This window comes from Thunnus thynnus, chromosome 11, assembly GCF_963924715.1.
Source record: "Thunnus thynnus chromosome 11, fThuThy2.1, whole genome shotgun sequence".
NCBI classification, from domain to species: Eukaryota; Metazoa; Chordata; class Actinopteri; order Scombriformes; family Scombridae; genus Thunnus; species Thunnus thynnus.
This window is the reverse complement of record NC_089527.1, coordinates 11,112,766-11,132,886: the sequence shown is the minus strand read 5'-3', so window position 1 is coordinate 11,132,886 and position 20,121 is coordinate 11,112,766. Positions and strand designations below refer to the sequence as shown.

Below are 20,121 nucleotides of genomic sequence, written 5' to 3'. Positions count from 1 at the left end.
TGGTAGATTTACAGATTTGTTGTTGCTCAAGTAAAAGGTGATTAGAGAAATGTAATCATTCTATAAAAGAATGAGGTTGCAAGAGTAAAGCAAATAAAGAGAGAAAAAAGAAAATGATATAAATAAAAGAAAAAAAGTGTTCATACTGTCATCTTTTTAAGGGAAAAGTCTGTTTTTTTATGTGTTCGTGTCAGTCTAAATCGCTGTTTGAAGTTTTACGATACTGTAAAAGTGAAAGAACAAGCAGCGTTTGCATTGGGGGGCAAAATGAGCCTCAGTATGATAAAGCCCCTCAACTAAAACCAGATGGTGCACACGTGCACACACACACAGACAGAAGATTATTAAACTGACAACACAGCATGCAGTGCAATTAAATCAGCAACTTTTAAGATTTGCTTTGAAGAGCCGTGTCATAGGGTTAATAAGAACCTTATTACATTATTTAATCTCAACACACACAATATGATTTGTAATTGTGACTCCCTGACAGGCAACTCAGATCACATCTAAAGAACATGCCATTTTGGTACTTAAAAAGTGTGTTTTGTTAGTGATATTCATAACAGAGGAACTTACAAGTCTGTTGTGTGATGGTGGTAGGTTCGCTCTCGCCATTCTCCGTCACAGTGATCACGCTAATGTCATAGTCGATACCAGGTTCCAGCCCGTAGACCGTATAATGACCAGTCGTTGGCTGCACAAAGTCTTCAAAGATGGGCACGCTCTCGCCGGCTGCCACCACCGTGATCCTATAACCAGTGATGGCTGTGGTGTTGAGCGGTGACCAGTTGAGGCTGATAGTGGTGTCACTCACGTCATCGAAGCTGAGGTCGGTCAACCGTGGGACTCCTGTGTAGGTGGAGCAAGGATTGGGGGGAGTGGAAAGAAATAGAGAAGACAGCAGAAACACCAAACAAACAAGAGGCAAAGGCGGGAGGAAAGGGAAGTGGTTGAACACAAGGGCCAGAAAGGGGAAACCAACAGACAAAAAGACGGACAAAAAAGTAGAAGCAGTGGTCAAGACGAGCAGCGAAAACTGTCCACTTCCAGTATAGTGAGATATTCAACATATCACACTAATGGAAGAGATAATGCTATTGCTGTTTTTTCCTGATATATATTCCCATCTGGTGAGGTTTCAACTGTTATTCAATGAAGCATCTCCATTGAAAAATCTTAATATATACCCAGAAAATTAAGCATTAGTGTTGCAAACAGTCCTGGTACTGTTTCTCACAGGTTAGAGCAGCAATGCTGAGAAAACTGAGCTAGTATCAGTTAAATGTTGAAAGCTGATGTGCTATTTAAACATATTAACTTTCAACATATAGTGTTATATGTGTTTTATAGTGTTAAAAATGTTGCTTCTACTGTTAACAGAAATTCACAAAAAACATTTTGAACTCACAATGCAAATATCTAATGTATCTCCACATGGTCCTCTATGTCAGCATTTTGCAGAGTTGCATGAAAATCTCTGAAATTATGGTTCATTTGACTTTCACGTGTCTAATATACACACTTTATCTCTCAAACTCACCTGGTGTAATGATAGTTGATATGGGAGAGCTCTCCATATCATCCTTAACAGTCACAACACTGACATTGTACTCTACTCCTGGACTGAGGTTGTCCAGGGTGCAGGAGTTCTCCCCTGCCTCCACAAACTCCTCCAGACTGTTTCCTTGCTGCCCATTGGTGGGAGTGCATGTTACTCTGTAGCCAGTGATATCTTGGAGGGAGGGAGTTGGAAAATAGAGAGAGAGAGACAGAGGGGAAGGTAGATGTGGAGTAGGGGGCAAGAGAAAGAAACAGAAGTGGATGCATCATGAGAAAAGATGAGGTGCTAAACAGAATGACATTTTCACTTTAGTATTTCAATGAAATTTTTAAAAGAGCTGTTTGATAAAATCAGATTAGCAACATATTGAGAGACTGTGCCTCGCTGACAGATGGATAAATCAATGAACAAAAGAAAAGCAATCAATCAACCTCCAAACAAATTTACATATGGAGATGCACAGATTGATTATTCACATTGTGGTCAGCGTCACCTACTGATTTCTTTTTCATGCGCATCTAGGTATGCAGGTGTGTGTGTGTGTACCTGGTGTACTGGCTCCGCTCCATTGGACAGTGAGCTCTCCAGTGCCTGGGTTGGACTCCAGGTTGAGATCAGTAGGAGGAGACAGAGCTGGAGAGGAAGAAGAAAGAGAGGAGTCAGAGGAGAAGGAGACGAATAAAAACAAAAGGAGGAGGAACAGAGAAGCTAAAAGCAAAAAAAGAGAATAAAAGGTGACAGTGAATATTTATTGGTTTATACTTACGTGTAACAACACGGCGTGTGATTGGGGTTCCCTGCTCATGGCCGTTAACGATTGGCTGAACGCTGTAGGTGTACTCCACTCCCGGAGTCAGACCAGAAACGTATATACTTCCTGAGTCAGAGGTCACATCTCTAGGGGCTTCTCCGCCCTCACTGGGACGCACTGTCAACTGAGATTAATGTACAAAGTCAGAGAAGAAGGGATACAGGAGGTAAAGGTCAGAGGTCAATGTTTTCCCAAGAACATGGAAGCCAGCAGAACATTCTCATCTCTAGTGTGACATATTCTGACCAATCAGATCTATCCCTGAGGTTTGTAGTTCCAATGTCAGCTAACTCCAAAGGGGCTTATCCTGACGCAAGAGTAACTGGGATGTGCTTTAAATAGCAACCGTAAGGAAATCATTTGCGTGTAAGAGCAAACACACAATCCTGTTGCTGATTTTAAGAGAAAGAAACCATTCTTTCTCCACAGTCAGCTTTATGAATGTATGGGTTGCAGAATATTACAAAAAAATCATGAACAGTGAGCATATTATACATTTCCTCCTCACATCTTAACTTTGTATGTTGTGTACCTTATATCCAATGCGCGGTACTGGAGTCCAGGAGATTATAATGGAGGTGTCAGTCACATCAGTGCTGAAATGTGGAGCATTACCCATTGGTGGGTCTACAAACACACAGAACACAAAGTGTGTTAGGATCAGTTTTTGTGTCATGACATGCAAGAAGATCCTGTGTACACGTATATGTGGGTGTTTGCATTCACAAGATCACACCTCTATTTCCCCTGAACTGTATCTTTCCAACTTTCCAGAAAAATCTCACTTTGTCAAACAAATACATTATCCCTTAAGCCAATGCACAGTGACCACAGTGCTTTGTACTCATTTGTTAAGGACTCAGACACTCACTAGTTATAAACACCGCAGTCTCTCCTGCACTCAGTGTATTGTCTTGCTCTGCATGCAGTGTAGCAGTGTACTTCGTATCAGGCTTCAGGTTGAGGAGGGTGTATTGAGAAAGGCGGCCAGGCAGGCGCAGCTGCTTAGGGTTAGAGCCCTCAACAGTGAGGAAGAGACGGTAGCCACTGATTTTGGCACGGGGGGCAAACCACAGCATCACGGCACTGTCATCAGTCACGTTGATGAAATGGATATCTGTGGGAGCATCAGGCTCTGAAAAGAGAGACATCAATAAACACATTGTTAAAAAATGAGGGAAACATTAAGGTTTTGAGGACCATCGCAATGGTTTTGCATGTCTTAGCTCATTATTACAGACAACTATTTTCATAGCACACCATACATTTCCACATCACTGTCCTTTGTTCCACATAATTGTAGTTTCAGTTCATTGTAAATATATGTAGGTATGAAAATCAACTTAAGATTCATCAAGTTTTGTCAAAGTTATGTGATAAACCCAAATTCACATCATCATTTTCACAGTGTCCATGTTTGCTCATTGTTTGTGTTCCAGGTTTGATGCCCTGACAGTACAGCTCAGATATCAACAAGAAATTCCTTCATCAAAACTGCACCATCACAAAATTATAACAAAGGTAGCAAAATGATTGAGATGTTCACTGAGATGGATCCACCTATCAGTCAGGCAAGTTTGAAGTCTGTAAACATGACATTCTACATAAAAACTAATTTTGTACGTTTATACTGTAGTCATTTCCCTGTAGGCTTGAGGGTATTTGTCATACTCACTAGTGGTTTGCTCCCCAATAAGTGGTAGACTTTCCTCTCCATGGTGAATGGTGTAGACACTGAAGCGGTAAAGTGTTCCAGGCTGTAGGTGTGTCACTTCAATGTAGGAGTTTTGACTGACAGGCAGAGTCATCTCTCTCTGGGGGGTACCAGACTCATCCACAGGGACCACTGTGACTCGGTAACCTGAGACTTCGCTGGTTGGGCCGGTCCACGTCAGAACGATTTTCTTATCTGAAACCTCATAGAACTGCAGATCTGTAGGAGAAGTCACTTCCTCTGTGGACAGGAAAAAGAAAATTCATATGCAAATGTTAATTATTTAATGTCCATATAGATGAAAGAACATTACCAACATTTGCTCACATTGTTAAGTAGCTGTTCAGCACAAACATTCATGTACATGTTTCAAAAGGAAGCAGTGCACCCGACACATTTGCTAAAAATGCTTCTCATGGTTCATGCTAGGGTACACATAATGTATGTGTATTAAAAAGGTGTAGTGTGTAGGATTTACACTGCACTACTACACACACCCCCCCTACTTCCAAGCGTGTAGGAGAACCTATGGTGGCCGTGAAACCTTCAAAAAAACACTACGGGCCCTCTCTAGAGCTAGTGTTTGGTTTATCCATTCTGGGCTACTGTAGAAACATGGCGGTGCAATATGGCGGACTCCATGGACGAGTACCCGCTCTCTATGTAGATATAAAGGACTCATTCTAAGCAAACGAAAACACAATGATTCTTATTTTCAGGTGATTATACACCAATTAAAAACTTAAGAATATTATATTCCATTTCTGCCAAGTCTGTTCTGCTAGATGCCACTAAATTCTACACACTGGTCCTTTAATGTCTTTCACTTGTTCTGACTTAAGGAAACATGCATCTGTGTAGATTTAGCTTAGTGCTGAGTTAGTCTAAATCCCAACTGTGAATAGCTAGAATAGCTGGAATAAATCTTATGCAGCTGTTAGAAATAAAGTTGGAGAATGCATGAAGAAAATCAACCGCAGCTCGCCACAATACAAAATGTAAGCTTAGATTAGAGCATACTGTTTAGATACTGTGAGAACTATGTTTAGTATCAGTATCTCACTGATGTGTTTTTATATCACAGGAGATTTAAACATATTTAAACACAGCTCTTGAATGTCGGTCAATACTTTTCTTCCATTTTTGCTCTCTGATGTATTCCAATCAAAGCATACACTGGTTTATATACACATAATTATATCAGGTGCATGACCACATTAACAGAATTTCTGAAGGTGGCAAACCTTTACACTGCTTCATATTTTGGATAGACTGGATGGTAGGACATATAAAAATACCTTCATAAAGCAGAGTCCAGAGAAAAGAAAGAAGACTTATTTGGCTTATGGAGGCAAAAGGCAAAATGAGACAACAGTATGGAGAGGGAGAGGGGAATAAAAAATAAATCAAAAAGCAAAAGTTCGTCATTGAGATGACTGGATGAATGGAGATGTCTGGACTGTGCGTGAACCTTTTGTCATTACAAATGACTCAGACCAGATTTCAGACTTTGTCCTTTTGCCATTTGTGCATCTGCTACAGCGGAGGGAGATTCACTTGTCTGTCCAAAGATGGCAGCACACACACTCTCAACTAGGTCATGTATCTTTATTCCATCACGCACGCTGCACAAACAAGCACACACACTCACATATACACATTTCCAGCATCTGCGCAACTGGGCCAACAGCATGTTGGACCTGGCAGACTGAGAAGTTTTACATAACTCCAGTCGAGCAGAATAAGGGCGCAACAGCTGTGAACTCAATGACTTCACTTTCCAATGGAAAACTCTTCTACTATTGAGAATTTGAAACTTCAAAAATCGCTAAATGGGCCACAAGATGATTCGCAAGTTTATTCAGGAGGGTGGCCTTATGACAAGAGTAACAAGTCAAATTCACATGATTCAGTGAACAGAGCACATGATCCAGTGATGATTTTAAAGGGTCAAAATCACCAAATAGGCAGTTTCTTGGTCACTGCACACCACTCCTGGTGCTACCAGAATAAAAACGGACAGGATTTCCCATTACTGATTAATCTCTGCATCTTTGAAAGCACCCACAACCCCTCCAGATACTATGAAAATGATTAGACCAAAGTGCCAAGTGTTTTCTTTCAAGAAATGTATTGTGGTCTCTTGGAAGCCACTTTTTCTACTTAGGCCAAGACAACATTTTGGAAAATATAAGCCAATAACAGAACAGTGGTTTTCTAGAGGCTGCAAAAGTACACAGACCAAGACTTGAGCTGGTGGTGAAGATTAAAACAAGAAAAAGAGGTTTGGAACAAAACCCTAAACACACATGGAAACAAGTGTGGGCTTAAAAGAAAAATTAGACATACTGTATATATAATAGATTGTTCCTCCAGAAATCCATTCAACTAGTCCAAACACTTTTCCTTCTGGACAAGCTCTTTCTTTATCACTCTGTCTCTGTCTTGTTCTCTCTCACACAGACTCACAAACATACACTCTCAGTAAAAGCAACCTTTTTGTTGCACACATCTCAGTCATTTACCTGGCAGTGGATCTCCAGATGTGTTGACCTGTACAAAGATAGGCTCACTCTCCAGGCTGTCCTCCACAGCGTAGATACTGATGTTGTACAATTTCCCAGGACGAAGGTCACTCAGAGTCACGGACGTGGCTGTATCAGGGAGAGTCAGCTCTGTGCTTTCACCTTCCAATGATGGTGTGTAGACGACACGATAGCCTGCATGGAGGAAGAAACCATAACAGTAGTAAACAGATGCACAGGCAGGGGCTCAATTTAGCAACAGAGTGGTGATAGATTTTGGCTGGGACTCGTAATACTCTCAGCTCTGCTTGCTATCACATACCAGTGATGGGAGCCAGTGGTTTGTCCCAGCTAATCATTATTGAAGTTTCTCCCACCTCCTCCACTTCGTGGTCAGCAGGCGCATCAGGTGCTATGGAATAAATGGAGAGTAAGTAAGGGAAGGAAAATAAAATTAAAAAAAACCTCTTCATTTTTACTGGATCATTTGATTTTATAATCACTGGCCCACGTTCATTAGGCTGTTTTTAGGTCCAAAACAGTATTTCAGTCTAGCAGCAGTAATTTTTTTGCCTTATATGAGAGAGAATACCAGAGAGGAGAGAGGGGAATATGAAATTACAGAAAGCACGTGTTTTTGTGTACTCACCAGTGGTTTGTGAAGTAGAAAGAATGAGGTTGTCCTCTCCACCTTCTATAACCTCATAGACATTAACAGTGTACTTCCTCCCAGGTAGAAGCTCATTAATGTTCACTGAGGTAGCTGTACGTGGCAGGTCTGATAGGAGAAAACACATATATTTAACATTTATGCATTAGTTAAATAAAAGTGAAAATCTGATAAATGAGGGTGATTATCTTTCTTCAACTTAAGTGCACCTCAACTATTGGAAGCCAAATTATAACACAGAATATTTTTGCCACTACTCTAATACAAAGCTAAACTATATATGTGTGTGCATCTGCACTTGCCAAGTACAATGGGTTGTCCAGTGCTCTGTCCCAGCTCATTAAGCTCATATTCGACTCTAAAACCAGAGACTGTGTCAGAGGCGGAAACCCAGGAGATGACAAAGCTGCTGGAGGTAATTTCTGTCACGGACTCTGAGGTGTCAACCACAGGTGGAGGTGGGGTGGTCTCGCCTTGTGATGTAGCCACTACAGGAGGGACAGAGAAAGAAAGAGATGGAAAATTTGAAAGTTGGCTACTTGCTGCTTCTGACATCAGAATTGGCAACACTGGCCAAGACGCACAGGAGAGATAGATTTTAAATTTCAGTGAGGACCTCCTGGTCAAATAAAGATTCATTTTAACATAAATAAAAAGGCACTTTTCAATATCATCCTCATATTTTGTACATCGCACATGATGGAAAGTTGGATAGGATTAGACAAACATTAAACAGTGACATGCAGAATAAAAAAAATCACCCACATCTAAACTGTCTTCCATGGAAAGTGTAGTAAAATAAACAGGACACAGTTAAGACTGTCGGTTTAACAGTGTTGTGGCAACTAAGCAAACACTGTTGACTCTCTCAACTCACGTGATCCATAATTGGTGGTGAAGTCAAAGCGTGTGATCTCTCGACGTCCATATCGCAGCACACTGATCAGCTGACCCTCATAGGTAATGCCCGGCTTCAGACCAGAGATGGTGTAGGAGTTAAGATGACCAGGGATCAACACCTCCCTCCATGGGGTTTGAGTATTTTTCTGTAAAATGTGATGATGGGATGTTAGAAAATGACCTCAGGGAGGGTTATTCAGTTTAGCATCGCTATAGCTTTGATGCTCAATTAGTAAACTCACCACTTTCCATTTGAGGATGTACTGGGTGATGTGAGCAGAGGATGGGGCATTCCACTGAATAGGGTGGGAGTTGGGTTGGTTTCCAGATTCTGTTATGATTACTTGGACAGGACGATGACCACCTGGGTGAGACAACAGAGGTGGTAGATATAAGGAACAAGGCAGATCAGATCAGACCACAAGTTTCACTGTCTGTTAAAGAGTGAACACATCATCAAAACATGATTGTGGGCACAGATTATAATAAACAGGAAGATTAATTTCCAATGTTGTAAATATCAAATATCTTAATTAAATCTTACCATGATAAGAAGAAACAACATCTAACATGGCTACACACAGACTCTTCTACAATCTGAGAAATAAATCTCGAGTCTTACATAACACTCTTTCGCAGCGAGTGTGCAGCAGAACACAGACAGAGTGAGGAAAAACTAGCACACCCTTGTGAGATTCCAGCCCAGATTTCAGCAAATGGAGGGGAGAAGGCTTTTAGTCTACTCTCTCTGCTTTTTAAACCTTCTCCACGTCACCTTTCCTGCTCTTTTGCAACTATTACACAAACTATTACACAAATTGCACAAATAGCAAAATAACTATGCAATGAAAATCTATCAATAATCTTCAATAAAAGCTCCCTGTATTAATGCCCTTAATTCTCTCATAGTTTTCTTTGACAGACATAACATCCGTCCTTCAATTTCAATTCTCTAACCTCAGTTCAGATTTGTGTACTTTGGACACTACTCCAAAAATCAGTTTATTATCAGAACAACCAAAAATCTGATAAGGAAATAAGGAAGATAAGGAAATCTTTAAAAATGTGAATCAAACATGATAATAAAAATGCTATCTTGACAAAACATTTATTTACAATCTGATATGACCTTTTGTTAAATATAACCTGAAACATCATGGAAATATTTGTTTGGCCTAAATGAATCGACATGTGAAGACGTTTCGTACGCTGAAACAACAAACATTGTTGGAGGCAATGAACAAGACTGAGAAAAACGTGTGTAATCAAATGTGTATTTTGTGTCATTACGACATCTGACAGCCCACTGGATAGACTTGATATTTTTACCCTGCAAAAAGTGGTGTACCAATGAATATTGGTTTAGCAGGTTAGATACAAAGGAAGAACAAGCTCAACACTGCAGTATCTGTTCTTGTTTCGGAAATGAAAAAAAGGGTATCAAGTCATCTTTAATGTAAACATAAGTCATGTGGTGAGCAGACCCCTGACATAAGCTATGCTGATAGAAACTGGTAGCTTCTATAAAGAAGTGAGGTTTTCTAACCACTTTTCCAAATAGCAGACCTGTAATCAAAGTTTCTGAGCAAGTGGCTCGGTTAACCAGAAGTTGCTAGCAGATACACAAACCTCAAAAACAATCTGGGACCAATTACTGGCTATTACAGACCCACAGGCCACTAGCGGGGGTAAGGGTTACATAGAATCAGATGTGGGACGTGCATGAAAACGGATGCGCACTTGCAGTGAATATATACTACATGAACACACACACACATTCTCCCAGAACTACATATGACTGTGTGTAACTTACAAGCGCGCACATGCATGCATACATTCACCTTTACTTTGAACACATAGACACAACATTTATACTTGATTCAGACAGATACACCGCAAAGTGGTGATAAGGACGACAGTACAAGGAGGTGATGTGGAGGGAATCTTCCTAACAATAAGAAAAGCCCCAAAAGATTAAACTACATCGCAGACAAGGAGAGATAAACGCAGATTGCAGAAAAGAAAACAACACTTATAAAAAAGATCTTATCAATACGGGGCTGAATCTGAGACTCACGAAAACCTTTTAAAAAAGGCCTGCACTTGGGTTTTCCATTTTTACCTTTTATGGTGTTTTACTCAGTAAGCTAACTGACTTGGAGTCTGGATCTGCCTCTTGCTGTCCTTAAATGTTAGCATGCTGTATTTTGTATGCCTAGGCACACAAGCGCACACACACACACACACACACACACACACACACGTACACACACGTAGCAAGTTCGCAGCTGGTTGCTATTATAGCCACTTACAGCTGAATAGTGCCCTACATTTTGAATCTCTCGTCAACCTGCTTAACACACAGCAAATGAGTAAGAAATCAAATGTTCCTTTACGTAAGACTTGTCAAACCTTAAGGTCTGTTTCCACTAGCGCAGCTTCACAGCCTCTCCTGGAGATGTACTAATATATTTATGCATGTTGTGGGAGATTTTAAGGTTCCTCAAAATAGCAAAGGCATACCTCAAAAGCCCATTATACATGTGCACCGCTATCTTTATGAAGAATTATAGGGAAATAGCAACTTAATGGTTTATTCGGGGATGCCATAACAAGGAACCAAGAAAAGCTACAGAGAACTACAAAAAGCTACAACTTAACAGGATGAGTATTATATCTAATCCTAACTTCAAATTCCAGAGAGAAAAGTGCCTAAAAGTTTGAACAAATTGCTCACTGGGTAGCATTTTTGTTGACTGTAATGACAAAGGGGGCTGACAACAGACACGTAAACAAAAGGCCCAGAAGGGAGACAGACCAACATAGGAGGTAACTTAAAGTCAAAACAAAACTGTAAGACAGATTTTGCTGTAAAATGTTGGTGTGCAGTGAGTCTGTCTAGCAAAGCTTGGTTTCAAGTCAGTAAGAATGAGGTAACATGACCATCATGGCTACATAATGTTGTGTAATGAAGCTTGACTCAATGATCCTAGCTAAAGGCTAAACAGAGTATAAAACTCTAAGACATGACAAGGTTAAATCTGAAGTGATTGCTAAAATCCACAAAATGGAAAACTGATGTTTAACAGGCTTTAAAGTTGTGTGTGTGTGTGTGTGTGAGAGAGAGAGAGAGGGGTGGTGGGGGGGGATGTACACACACACTTGCACTGTAGTGTTTGGTACAGCTGTGGTAACGGCACAGGCGATGTACCACATGCTAGCAAGAACAAAGGCTCAGAGTTGGGGTGTATTTGTAAAAGAGGAAATCACACCCCCTCCCATCTCTGTCTGTTTCACATCAAAGTCAAGAGCCTCATTTTAAAAGGTGACTTAGACAAACATTTTTCATTGTTCATTCTTCACAATCATTTGTGAAGTTAGCGCATTTTACCATCAGTGGTAGCGTGGTACTAAACACATCCTCACTGAGGTTTAAACATCTATTCATGAATGGAAAATCAAATCAGAGGCTTTTTATAGGTAATAACCTGACACGAGTATCTGTTTTTGACTAATCCAGCGAATTAAATACAAATAAAGAATGAACACATACCTGATAAATTCAGCTCCATCATCACATTAATGCAAAAATCATATAAAAATCCAATACTGCCATAAAGCTGTCTTGATGATTGATTTGCAACGTTGCTCATCATAGCCTAACACGCCCTGACACCCTCACATCATCCGATCCCAATGTATATTTATCATCTTACCAGGGTAGGACTGCTGGGGCTCGCAGCTGAGTTCTCCAACGCCGTTGCCATAGCAATAGCACTTGTACATGATTCCATTGATGACTTTATCCCAAGACTCTCCGATCTGATAGAAAGCTCGCGTCTCTGGCTCCTGGCACTGGTCTGAGGGCAGAGTCACAGAAAAACCAGGTAATGCAACAGGTTCTGCTGGCAAGAGTTTTGGAGCTAACAAAAATGCTGTTACCCTTAAATATCATTTTTTACATGTCAGGGACTGCAGTGTGCATATATCTTTTACAGAGTGAAAGTGACGCAAACACATAAATATAGTGAACTATCAAACCAATTGTCAAATATATAGCTTGAGTGGGGATTAGTCAATATTGGACAGTTACTTTCTCTTGCTCTCTCTCTTTCTCTTAAAGTCCAAGTAGAAAGAAAAACATTCACAAGTTTGGACTATTCAATCAAATATACGTATGTTACGAATTAGTCAAGACTGAGGAAACACTGACAAAAATGGTAAGACATAAATCTGTAACACGGTAAACCCACCAATGGCATCACACTTCCAGCGGCCACGCCCCTGTCCGAAGCAGGTGCAGTTCATTGTGTAGCCTTCTTCATGTTGCTTGGTGAAGGTTTGGTTCACCTCGTAGGTCAGACCATCCACAATACACTGGTCTACAACAGACAGAGAAAAAAAAATACAGATATAGAAAGATATGCAAAGACATGGAGGGGCAAAGGCAAAATGAAACTTCTTTTTTAAGTATGTCACTGCTTTTGCACATCTGTTCTGCTGAACACTGTCTGTGTGCATACCTGCCAACATTAAGGTTTCAAAATACGGGAGGTTTTTTTGGCACGGCAGGGGGTGGGGGGGTGGGGGGGTGGGATGAAGAGTTAGATGAAGTGAAAGATAACATTTTACTCAAGTTCATGAAAACAGCGCTCATTACTGTAAGTGCAACAAAACTGTCACAACTAAAAAGCTAAGAAGTACCTTATCAAACCACCTGTTCAACAAGCATAAACATGTAGAAAAGCGATATTTTCAACTGCTTTGCCCACAGGTTAAGCTAATAACACAAAAGCTATCTGTATGTAGCTGTATGTAACTGTTTATCTGAGTTTGCCACGTATCTTAAAATTTGGCAAATTCTTGTGAACTTAGTTGCTGGCTGAGACAAACCAGCCCCTCCTCTCTGCCAGCTGTACCTGCAGGCAGTGAATGACATCAGCCGTAGAGGGAGGAGGACGGAGGACAGACTGCCTGCACAGAGAGCAGCTGTGCACACGCCCCTGGAATCAGGTTGTGGTGACAGATGAGTTAAAATTGTATGTCGTGTGTGGATTGTGTGTGTAGACTATGTTTAATAGAAAATCCAGTGATGTCAAACATACAAAACCTATGGATCCATGTGTCTGACGATTATTCATAATAAAGGTTGAGGGTCATGCAAATTACGAGAGTTTCCGAGGAGAAACAACAAAACGGGATCACAGCAGGAGAGGGAGTGAAAAAACGGGAGAAACCTGGGAAAAATGGGAGTGTTGGGTGTGTCTGTGTGGTGCAGGTGCAACTGAAGCCCCATAAAGGGCTCATCTTTAACCTTTTGGCAGTTGAGTGATTATATCACACATGACCTTTCACCTCTTCAGTCAGACAAGTCTCATATTACTCTCTAATTATTACACCATTCACAGACACAAAAACTACCACCACATCAACTCTCAATCAATTATTCTTCCTCTTTATAACCCATTCTCTCTCTCTCTCTCTCACTCACACACACACATACCTTTAAGCTGGGAGTAGGCAACGCAGCTCCATTCTCCTCGCCCATTGCCGACACAGGTACACCGCATCATGTGACCCAAAACATCGTGGCGTTTGTCCCACTGGTCTCCAATGCGGTACATCACCCCTTCGTTAGTTGTACATACTTCTTCATGGGCTAGAACACACAAGGCAAAGCCGATTACAAGAGTGTAAACCAGCAAGTCGGGATCCTGATTTACTCCTGTTTCAGTGTTTAATTATGCTGAAATGCTGGATTTTTCAGAAAAGTTTGGACTTTTGGGGGAAAACTTGAAAACTTAAGTTGAAAACACAAATTTTCACCACCCAAAATGATCAGATGCACACATCATAACACATTGTATACGCCTATGCATACCAGCATCAAGATAAAAGCAGACACACACACACGCTATAATGAATGATCCCCCATAGAGATCACTCATTCTACCCTACACTTACAAGGCTGTAGAGGATACAACCACCACTGAACATCTGTGTCGATAGGAGGGAAAATTTCCCTGGATTGAAAGACAGAAACAGCTGTCTTGTGCCTCTGTGTTGCGGAATGATTGTGTGTGTTCACCATGTGTTCTCCATTAATTAAAAGAGTGAGTAGTTGTTATCAGGAAAGGTAGAAAGTTTATGTAGTTGAGTGGGACAAGCAGAGACCTGCATCCATGTCCGAGAGTCTGCACGGAAAGAAAGTGCAGAAAGTTGCAGATTAAATAACTGATATTGCTCTAATGGAGGCGCTGTAGAGCAGGTAGAGGAGTAGACAAAACTGATATGCATGCATGCCCATGTATATAGGCTACATATAAAAAGGAGGAGGAGGAGGAGGAGATAGATGGCAAATCCTCTGTCTTGGAGCCCAGCCAGGGATTTTCTGACAGGCAGAGTTTGGACCAGAGCCAGGCCATCTGGTTCCTGGAAGTAAAGATCTTTTGGATTCTGTTTGGTAGCTGTGCAACATGACACTAAAGATGTTTAGGACACAGTGTGGGACAATCAAGTACCAGTTTAAGATATGAATTGGTCAAGTCAAGGGCTAAACCTAATTTAGACTTTTGAATTATCACAGCAAAGGCTGCTGAGATTCATGTCATCCCTAGAATAGTTTTTTCAGCATGAAACTCTTTCACTTAACATTCACATACACAGCTGAGGACATATATTTTCCATTGATAAAAAGGTATGAACATAATTTAATAGAACATTTAAAATATGGGTAAATCATTTCTTCCCTTAAATGTTTATTGTGTTCATTTCTTTCTAAAAATAAATGTGAAAAAGTATTACAGCCCAACATTAAGTGAAAAACACATGTGATTTCTGTTTCAAAGTGAGTTTTCCCTTTAATTACTATATAGTCCTTCTCTTGTGCCCAGTATGGCTTGTGTCCAATGTTCTTGACCACTTGTGATGAAATTATTGGAGGCTGTGTCTGGATGTGCTTTCACCCCGCCCTACAGCTTAAGGGCGATCTGGTGTTTTTTTTTACAATTTGAAATCAGTCTGTTTTCTAGAAACAGAAAGTTTTTAAACTTGCTTTAATCTGTTCCAGTTACAAAGGGTTATCTTGGGCCTGAGTGAATTTGGCCCGAACTCAACCTTGTTGTGAAAACCCCAAAAATCAATCTACATTTAAATCTCTGAAAGCAGCCATTTAAAACTTAACTGGCTTGTTTAGACATATCAGCCGACAACTGTGGGGGCCTCAACAATTCACTCCAAGAAAAACAGATTATCACTCAAACTGAGATACAGAGGAGATGAACTAAAAGATATGATGCTGATATATGTGGCTGAATTTGAGAAAGAGCTTTTTAGGTGCAAAATAGAAACTTCCCCCCTGATTTTGAAATACACATAATTATAGTCATGGTTTGAGGTTTTTTTAGTAGTGGATCTAATAATGTAAATGGTTCAGTTTGCATAAGGGAGGTGAACCTGGATTTGGGCTGATGGTAGTAGACTGCTTCTCTACCATCCCAAGAACACATGGCAGACACCAGATTAGCCTTTCCAACAACCATTGCAGAAGATTACCACAGGTGGAGGAGAAGTTTAAACATCACCATTAACATCTCAACCACCATGTTTGTATTGACAATCCTTGTGAAGTCATTAATGTCAATATCAAAGACCCCCTGGTGCACTGACTGCTGGACTGGTTTACCACAGACAACCTGCTCTGACAAAGGCATGAACGCTCTTTTCCCTCTTTAAACCTTTACAGGGTGTTTTTAACAACTGGGTGTTGGCCCAAAGGTGGGTCCCAGGACCTAAGAAGACACATAAAGAATCCTGAAGAAAATTACAGCCTTAAAAAACCTGTAAAATTCGCACAATGCATTATCCCAATGCTTGCTATGCATTCACCAAGTTTATCATAAAAAGCATGACAATTGCTGTTCTGTAGGCTTATTGTACTACATGTGATCATGTCAACTCAAAACATCTGCACATATTTAAACTCACTGACTTCAGACTTCAACAAGATTCAAACAGTTGAATTACTTAGAGCATACTCGATCTGTTTTGCCACTCTGCAAAGCAACTAAGAGATAAAATAAAGTACTCCACTTTTCAAAGACTCAGATAAGTCATGTAGATGTTTCCAGATTTTACAGTCTGCTGCCAAACAGATTTTTCCATCTTCCATCTGTTTACTTTGAAGTCTAACAGAGAGTTTGGCAGTACTCAGAAGATTTTTTTTTCCTTGTATAAATCGGTGCTTCCCTTCCTTCCTGTTTGTGGATATTGTGTTGTAGTGTCTGTCACTACATCTAACTACACTCAGATTATCTACACACTATTCGGCAACAACATTCATGCAATGCCTGGGATAAACTTTAGTGTTTCTCTAAAACTATGTTTAAAGGCATTTTCTAGCTTGGATTCCTCTTTGAAGACTTTCACAATAATGTCAAAGACTTGCATTTTTGTGACCACTCAGCCTTGTTTGCATTAAGAGGCTTTGCCGACATAAATTTGTGGTTTCTAAATTAGACTACTAAGACCTCAACATGCATTAGCTCTGATATCTACAGAAGTCCTCTAGATTTTCAGAGATTGCACCCCTCATTTTACAGCCTGTTGGCATCATCATTACCATTTCATTACTCCTTCACAGACGTTAGTGCAGTGTCAATGACCCCCTAGTGTTTCACTGGCTTCAGCCCCTTTTGTTACTCATAGAGACCTAATTGACACCAATTCAACACAACACACTTCTTGCAAGGCAAGTGACTTCAATTTGGCTACGCTGTAAATAAAAGGTGTAAGAACTGTAAATTAGATTTTGTCTGTGCCATCAGACCTGTCTCCCTTTTAACATCACTTTGATAATAGCTTTTATGCAAATTAAATTAAGTCACCCATCAAATCTTTTCATTGTCAAAGAACAGTCTTAATACAAAGGCCATGTCATCTCCTTGATTTAGACTGGGCAGAGATACATTTGAACTAAAACTGGGAGGGACTTTGCAATTAGCTGTGCTAATCACATTAGTTGTCCCCATGGCGAGTAAACTGCTGAGTGGATCCACATTTGGCCTGGTGACATTTGGTTGTTCTATGATCTCACTGTCCATTTCTGAGAAGCTTGCAAACAAACGATTTAAAAATGGATGCGCCAAAAAAAGACTTTTAAAAGTTCTTCTTTTGTTCCAAATAGACATTTGAATGGCATCTTGAATTTAATATAAAACAGTGTGGACTAAAAAACTTCAAACAGCACCTCAAGACCCAACATTTGGATTCTTTGTCCCCTTCCCTCCCCTTCTCTCCATCACACACACACACACACGCACTTACCAGCCATGGGACAGAACCCAAAACGTTGTTCCTCATCATAGTTTGTTGTGGTGCCACACCATTTCATGCCGTCTCTACGGCCATCTGCAGTGCAGTCGGTGTAGTTTCGGCCATTGTAGAGGAAGGGGAACTGGCACAGAGCACCATTGGAATTACCGCCTCGTGTTGCCACAATCGCTATTGAAAAAAAAAACCCAAACAAGATCAGTATTCAAATACGTATAAACCCCATGCCTATAGAAGAGATTTACTTTGTATTTAACAAGATAAGTTTGTACTAAGCATAATAACAAATGTAAAATGTCATGCAGTTGCTTGTTGTTGTGTTCCCACCATGATTCTCTTTATCAAACCATTCAGTTAAAGAAAAACCAACTGCTTGGTAAATTTAGCTTGTTTTCTATAGGAAAACTTTAGCACACACTGAGTAGGCTATTACATTAGTGGTATACTTGCTCAATAATTTTGATAAATAATCATATAAACTGCTGGTAAGTGAGGTCTGACACTAAAACTAAAAGGTTTTTATATCTGACTAATGACTGGTGTAATAATGATACAGACAGGCAGGAGAAACTTCCTCACATCCCAATGATATGATAGGACATAATTAAAAGTTGAAATGGGAGATTTGCTATCAACAGGCTGTTGGTCATTTACACTCATATAACATTAACAAGTTAGGTATTTCTTTTCAGAGGTAGCTGTTAGCTAGCATTACCAATCTGAAAATTGTGACATAAGGAGAACAGCTGGACTGTTTATTGATGAAAGACTCATTACTCTGTTTATCTCTCTAAACAGTAGCCCACTCTCTATCATTCCCAACATCAAAATAATACAAACAAAAAAAATCAGTATTCAGAGAGAATATTAACCCCACAATAGCCAAGAGTTTTAGTTTGTAGTTTGACCAGAAATACCAGAAATAATATTAATGAGCCACAACTGACTCAAATTCTCGGCTCACCATTCTTCTCTGTACAGAAGGAATATTTCTCTTCTGCATCAAAGTCAGAGGAGATGGAACACCAGAGCTGTCCGTCACTTCGTCCATCAGAGGTGCAAGAGTGGTAGGTCTTCCCCTTGTAGACGAAGGGGAACACACAGGGCTGACCGCCAGAGTTGCCACCGTATACTGGAGCTGGTCCATCTGGAAGAAGACAGGAACACACACAAATACAGCAAATACTACAAGACATATGACAACATACAGGTACATTTTTGTCAATTATGGCCATTGTTGAAGACAAGTTTGCATCAGTAATTACCGGTACTCTGGGACACTTAAGACAAAAGAAAATCTCTTACCCCATTGTTCACAGCTGATTCCATTGCCCAGACAGGTACAGATCATCTGCTTGGTTCCCTGGTTCTTAATCCAGCGATGGCCGACAAAGTATGACAGTCCTGTATCTGTCCGACAGGGTCCATCCTGAGGTTGCTCAGTCACAGTGGATGGTTGGTAGACCGCAGGCTGGATGTTAGTGACTACACGAGAGCCAGTGCCTGAAATGGAACATTGGAATCAGGTCAGGGATAGCAATAATATCCAAGAGACACATAAAAACTTCCAAGATGAAAAATTACTGATTAAAACAACACAGAGCATCTTTGAATATGCAAGTATAAATGGAAAATTTCTTTGCTTAAAATAATGCCTTGCTTTCATTCTGACTGCAAGAGGCCTGCACTGGGTTATCAATGATAATGTCCCATTCACAAAAAAAATATGCTTTCCATTTGAGTTTTTTTTTTTGACTGTCCCTGAGTCACTATGAGCATATGTTTCTGTCTTCTACCCAATAATCACTTCAAGCCACTTCAATCACATTTTTCCCCACTAACTTTCCACTCTTCATTCCCCTGTGCCCTGTCTCTCCTTCTCATGCGGTCATGATCATGAGTTACAAGACACATCTTTCTCACTTCAACACATGGCACTTCACATCCCCCCCGCCTCACAGCATCTGTCTCTGGTATACATTCTTCTCTCCACACAGACAGCAGGACAAGGACGTTATCAGTTCTCACCCAGGCCAGTGGTGTGAAGTGAAGCGTGTCGCTCACACTTCCACTCCCCTCGGCCGTTCCCTGTGCACAGACACTGGAGCAGGTTGCCTCGGGCATCGTTCTTGGTCCAGGTATCTCCAATACGATAGGAGGACAGAGTATCCTGGTCGTTGCAGCGATCTAGAAGCGAAGAGAATGAGATGAATTCATTAGAAAGCGATCAGAAAACAAAGTTCTTCTTTCTGGCCACTAGCTGTTATCAGTGTCTGTGCGACTATGTCGATAAGTTGTTGAAGACAAGCATGATAACAATGTATTTATGATGTCCACAAAAAAAGGCCACCCTGAAGCTTTGCATGTGACAACAAGCCAACAGGCAAATGTATTCATTTTCATCTGTTACATCAGCCTGTCCCATCAAGGATGTAAGTAATGGTTCTAATTAGAAACACAACTTGCAAACATTTCCCCCCACAGCCTGTTAAAGTCCTGCAACAAATCAGCAACACTTTGCCTTTAGACCAGTAAGGCTAGAGAGTATATATGTGTGGCATTCAATGAGGGGGATTATACTGATACTGATGTGTGTAGACGCATGTG

The 20,121-nt window shown here is 40.5% G+C and overlaps 1 protein-coding gene across 1 annotated transcript in view; it reads right to left on the bottom strand.

Annotated features, from left to right (window-relative positions):
* The window catches only part of fn1a (fibronectin 1a), a 35,191-nt gene that overhangs the window by 12,196 nt on the left and 2,874 nt on the right, over positions 1-20,121 (bottom strand). The window contains exons 6-25 of the mRNA XM_067603160.1: positions 19,543-19,701; positions 18,820-19,017; positions 18,479-18,661; positions 17,509-17,685; positions 13,688-13,843; positions 12,438-12,566; positions 11,901-12,044; positions 8,427-8,548; positions 8,162-8,330; positions 7,587-7,772; positions 7,264-7,392; positions 6,937-7,026; positions 6,615-6,809; positions 4,051-4,329; positions 3,247-3,510; positions 2,908-3,002; positions 2,331-2,499; positions 2,111-2,197; positions 1,544-1,735; positions 580-852 (exon numbers count right to left, since the gene is read on the bottom strand). Of these exons, the coding sequence (XP_067459261.1) occupies positions 580-852; positions 1,544-1,735; positions 2,111-2,197; positions 2,331-2,499; positions 2,908-3,002; positions 3,247-3,510; positions 4,051-4,329; positions 6,615-6,809; positions 6,937-7,026; positions 7,264-7,392; positions 7,587-7,772; positions 8,162-8,330; positions 8,427-8,548; positions 11,901-12,044; positions 12,438-12,566; positions 13,688-13,843; positions 17,509-17,685; positions 18,479-18,661; positions 18,820-19,017; positions 19,543-19,701 (3,396 nt within the window). The remainder of the gene's footprint in view (positions 1-579; positions 853-1,543; positions 1,736-2,110; positions 2,198-2,330; positions 2,500-2,907; positions 3,003-3,246; positions 3,511-4,050; positions 4,330-6,614; positions 6,810-6,936; positions 7,027-7,263; positions 7,393-7,586; positions 7,773-8,161; positions 8,331-8,426; positions 8,549-11,900; positions 12,045-12,437; positions 12,567-13,687; positions 13,844-17,508; positions 17,686-18,478; positions 18,662-18,819; positions 19,018-19,542; positions 19,702-20,121) is intronic.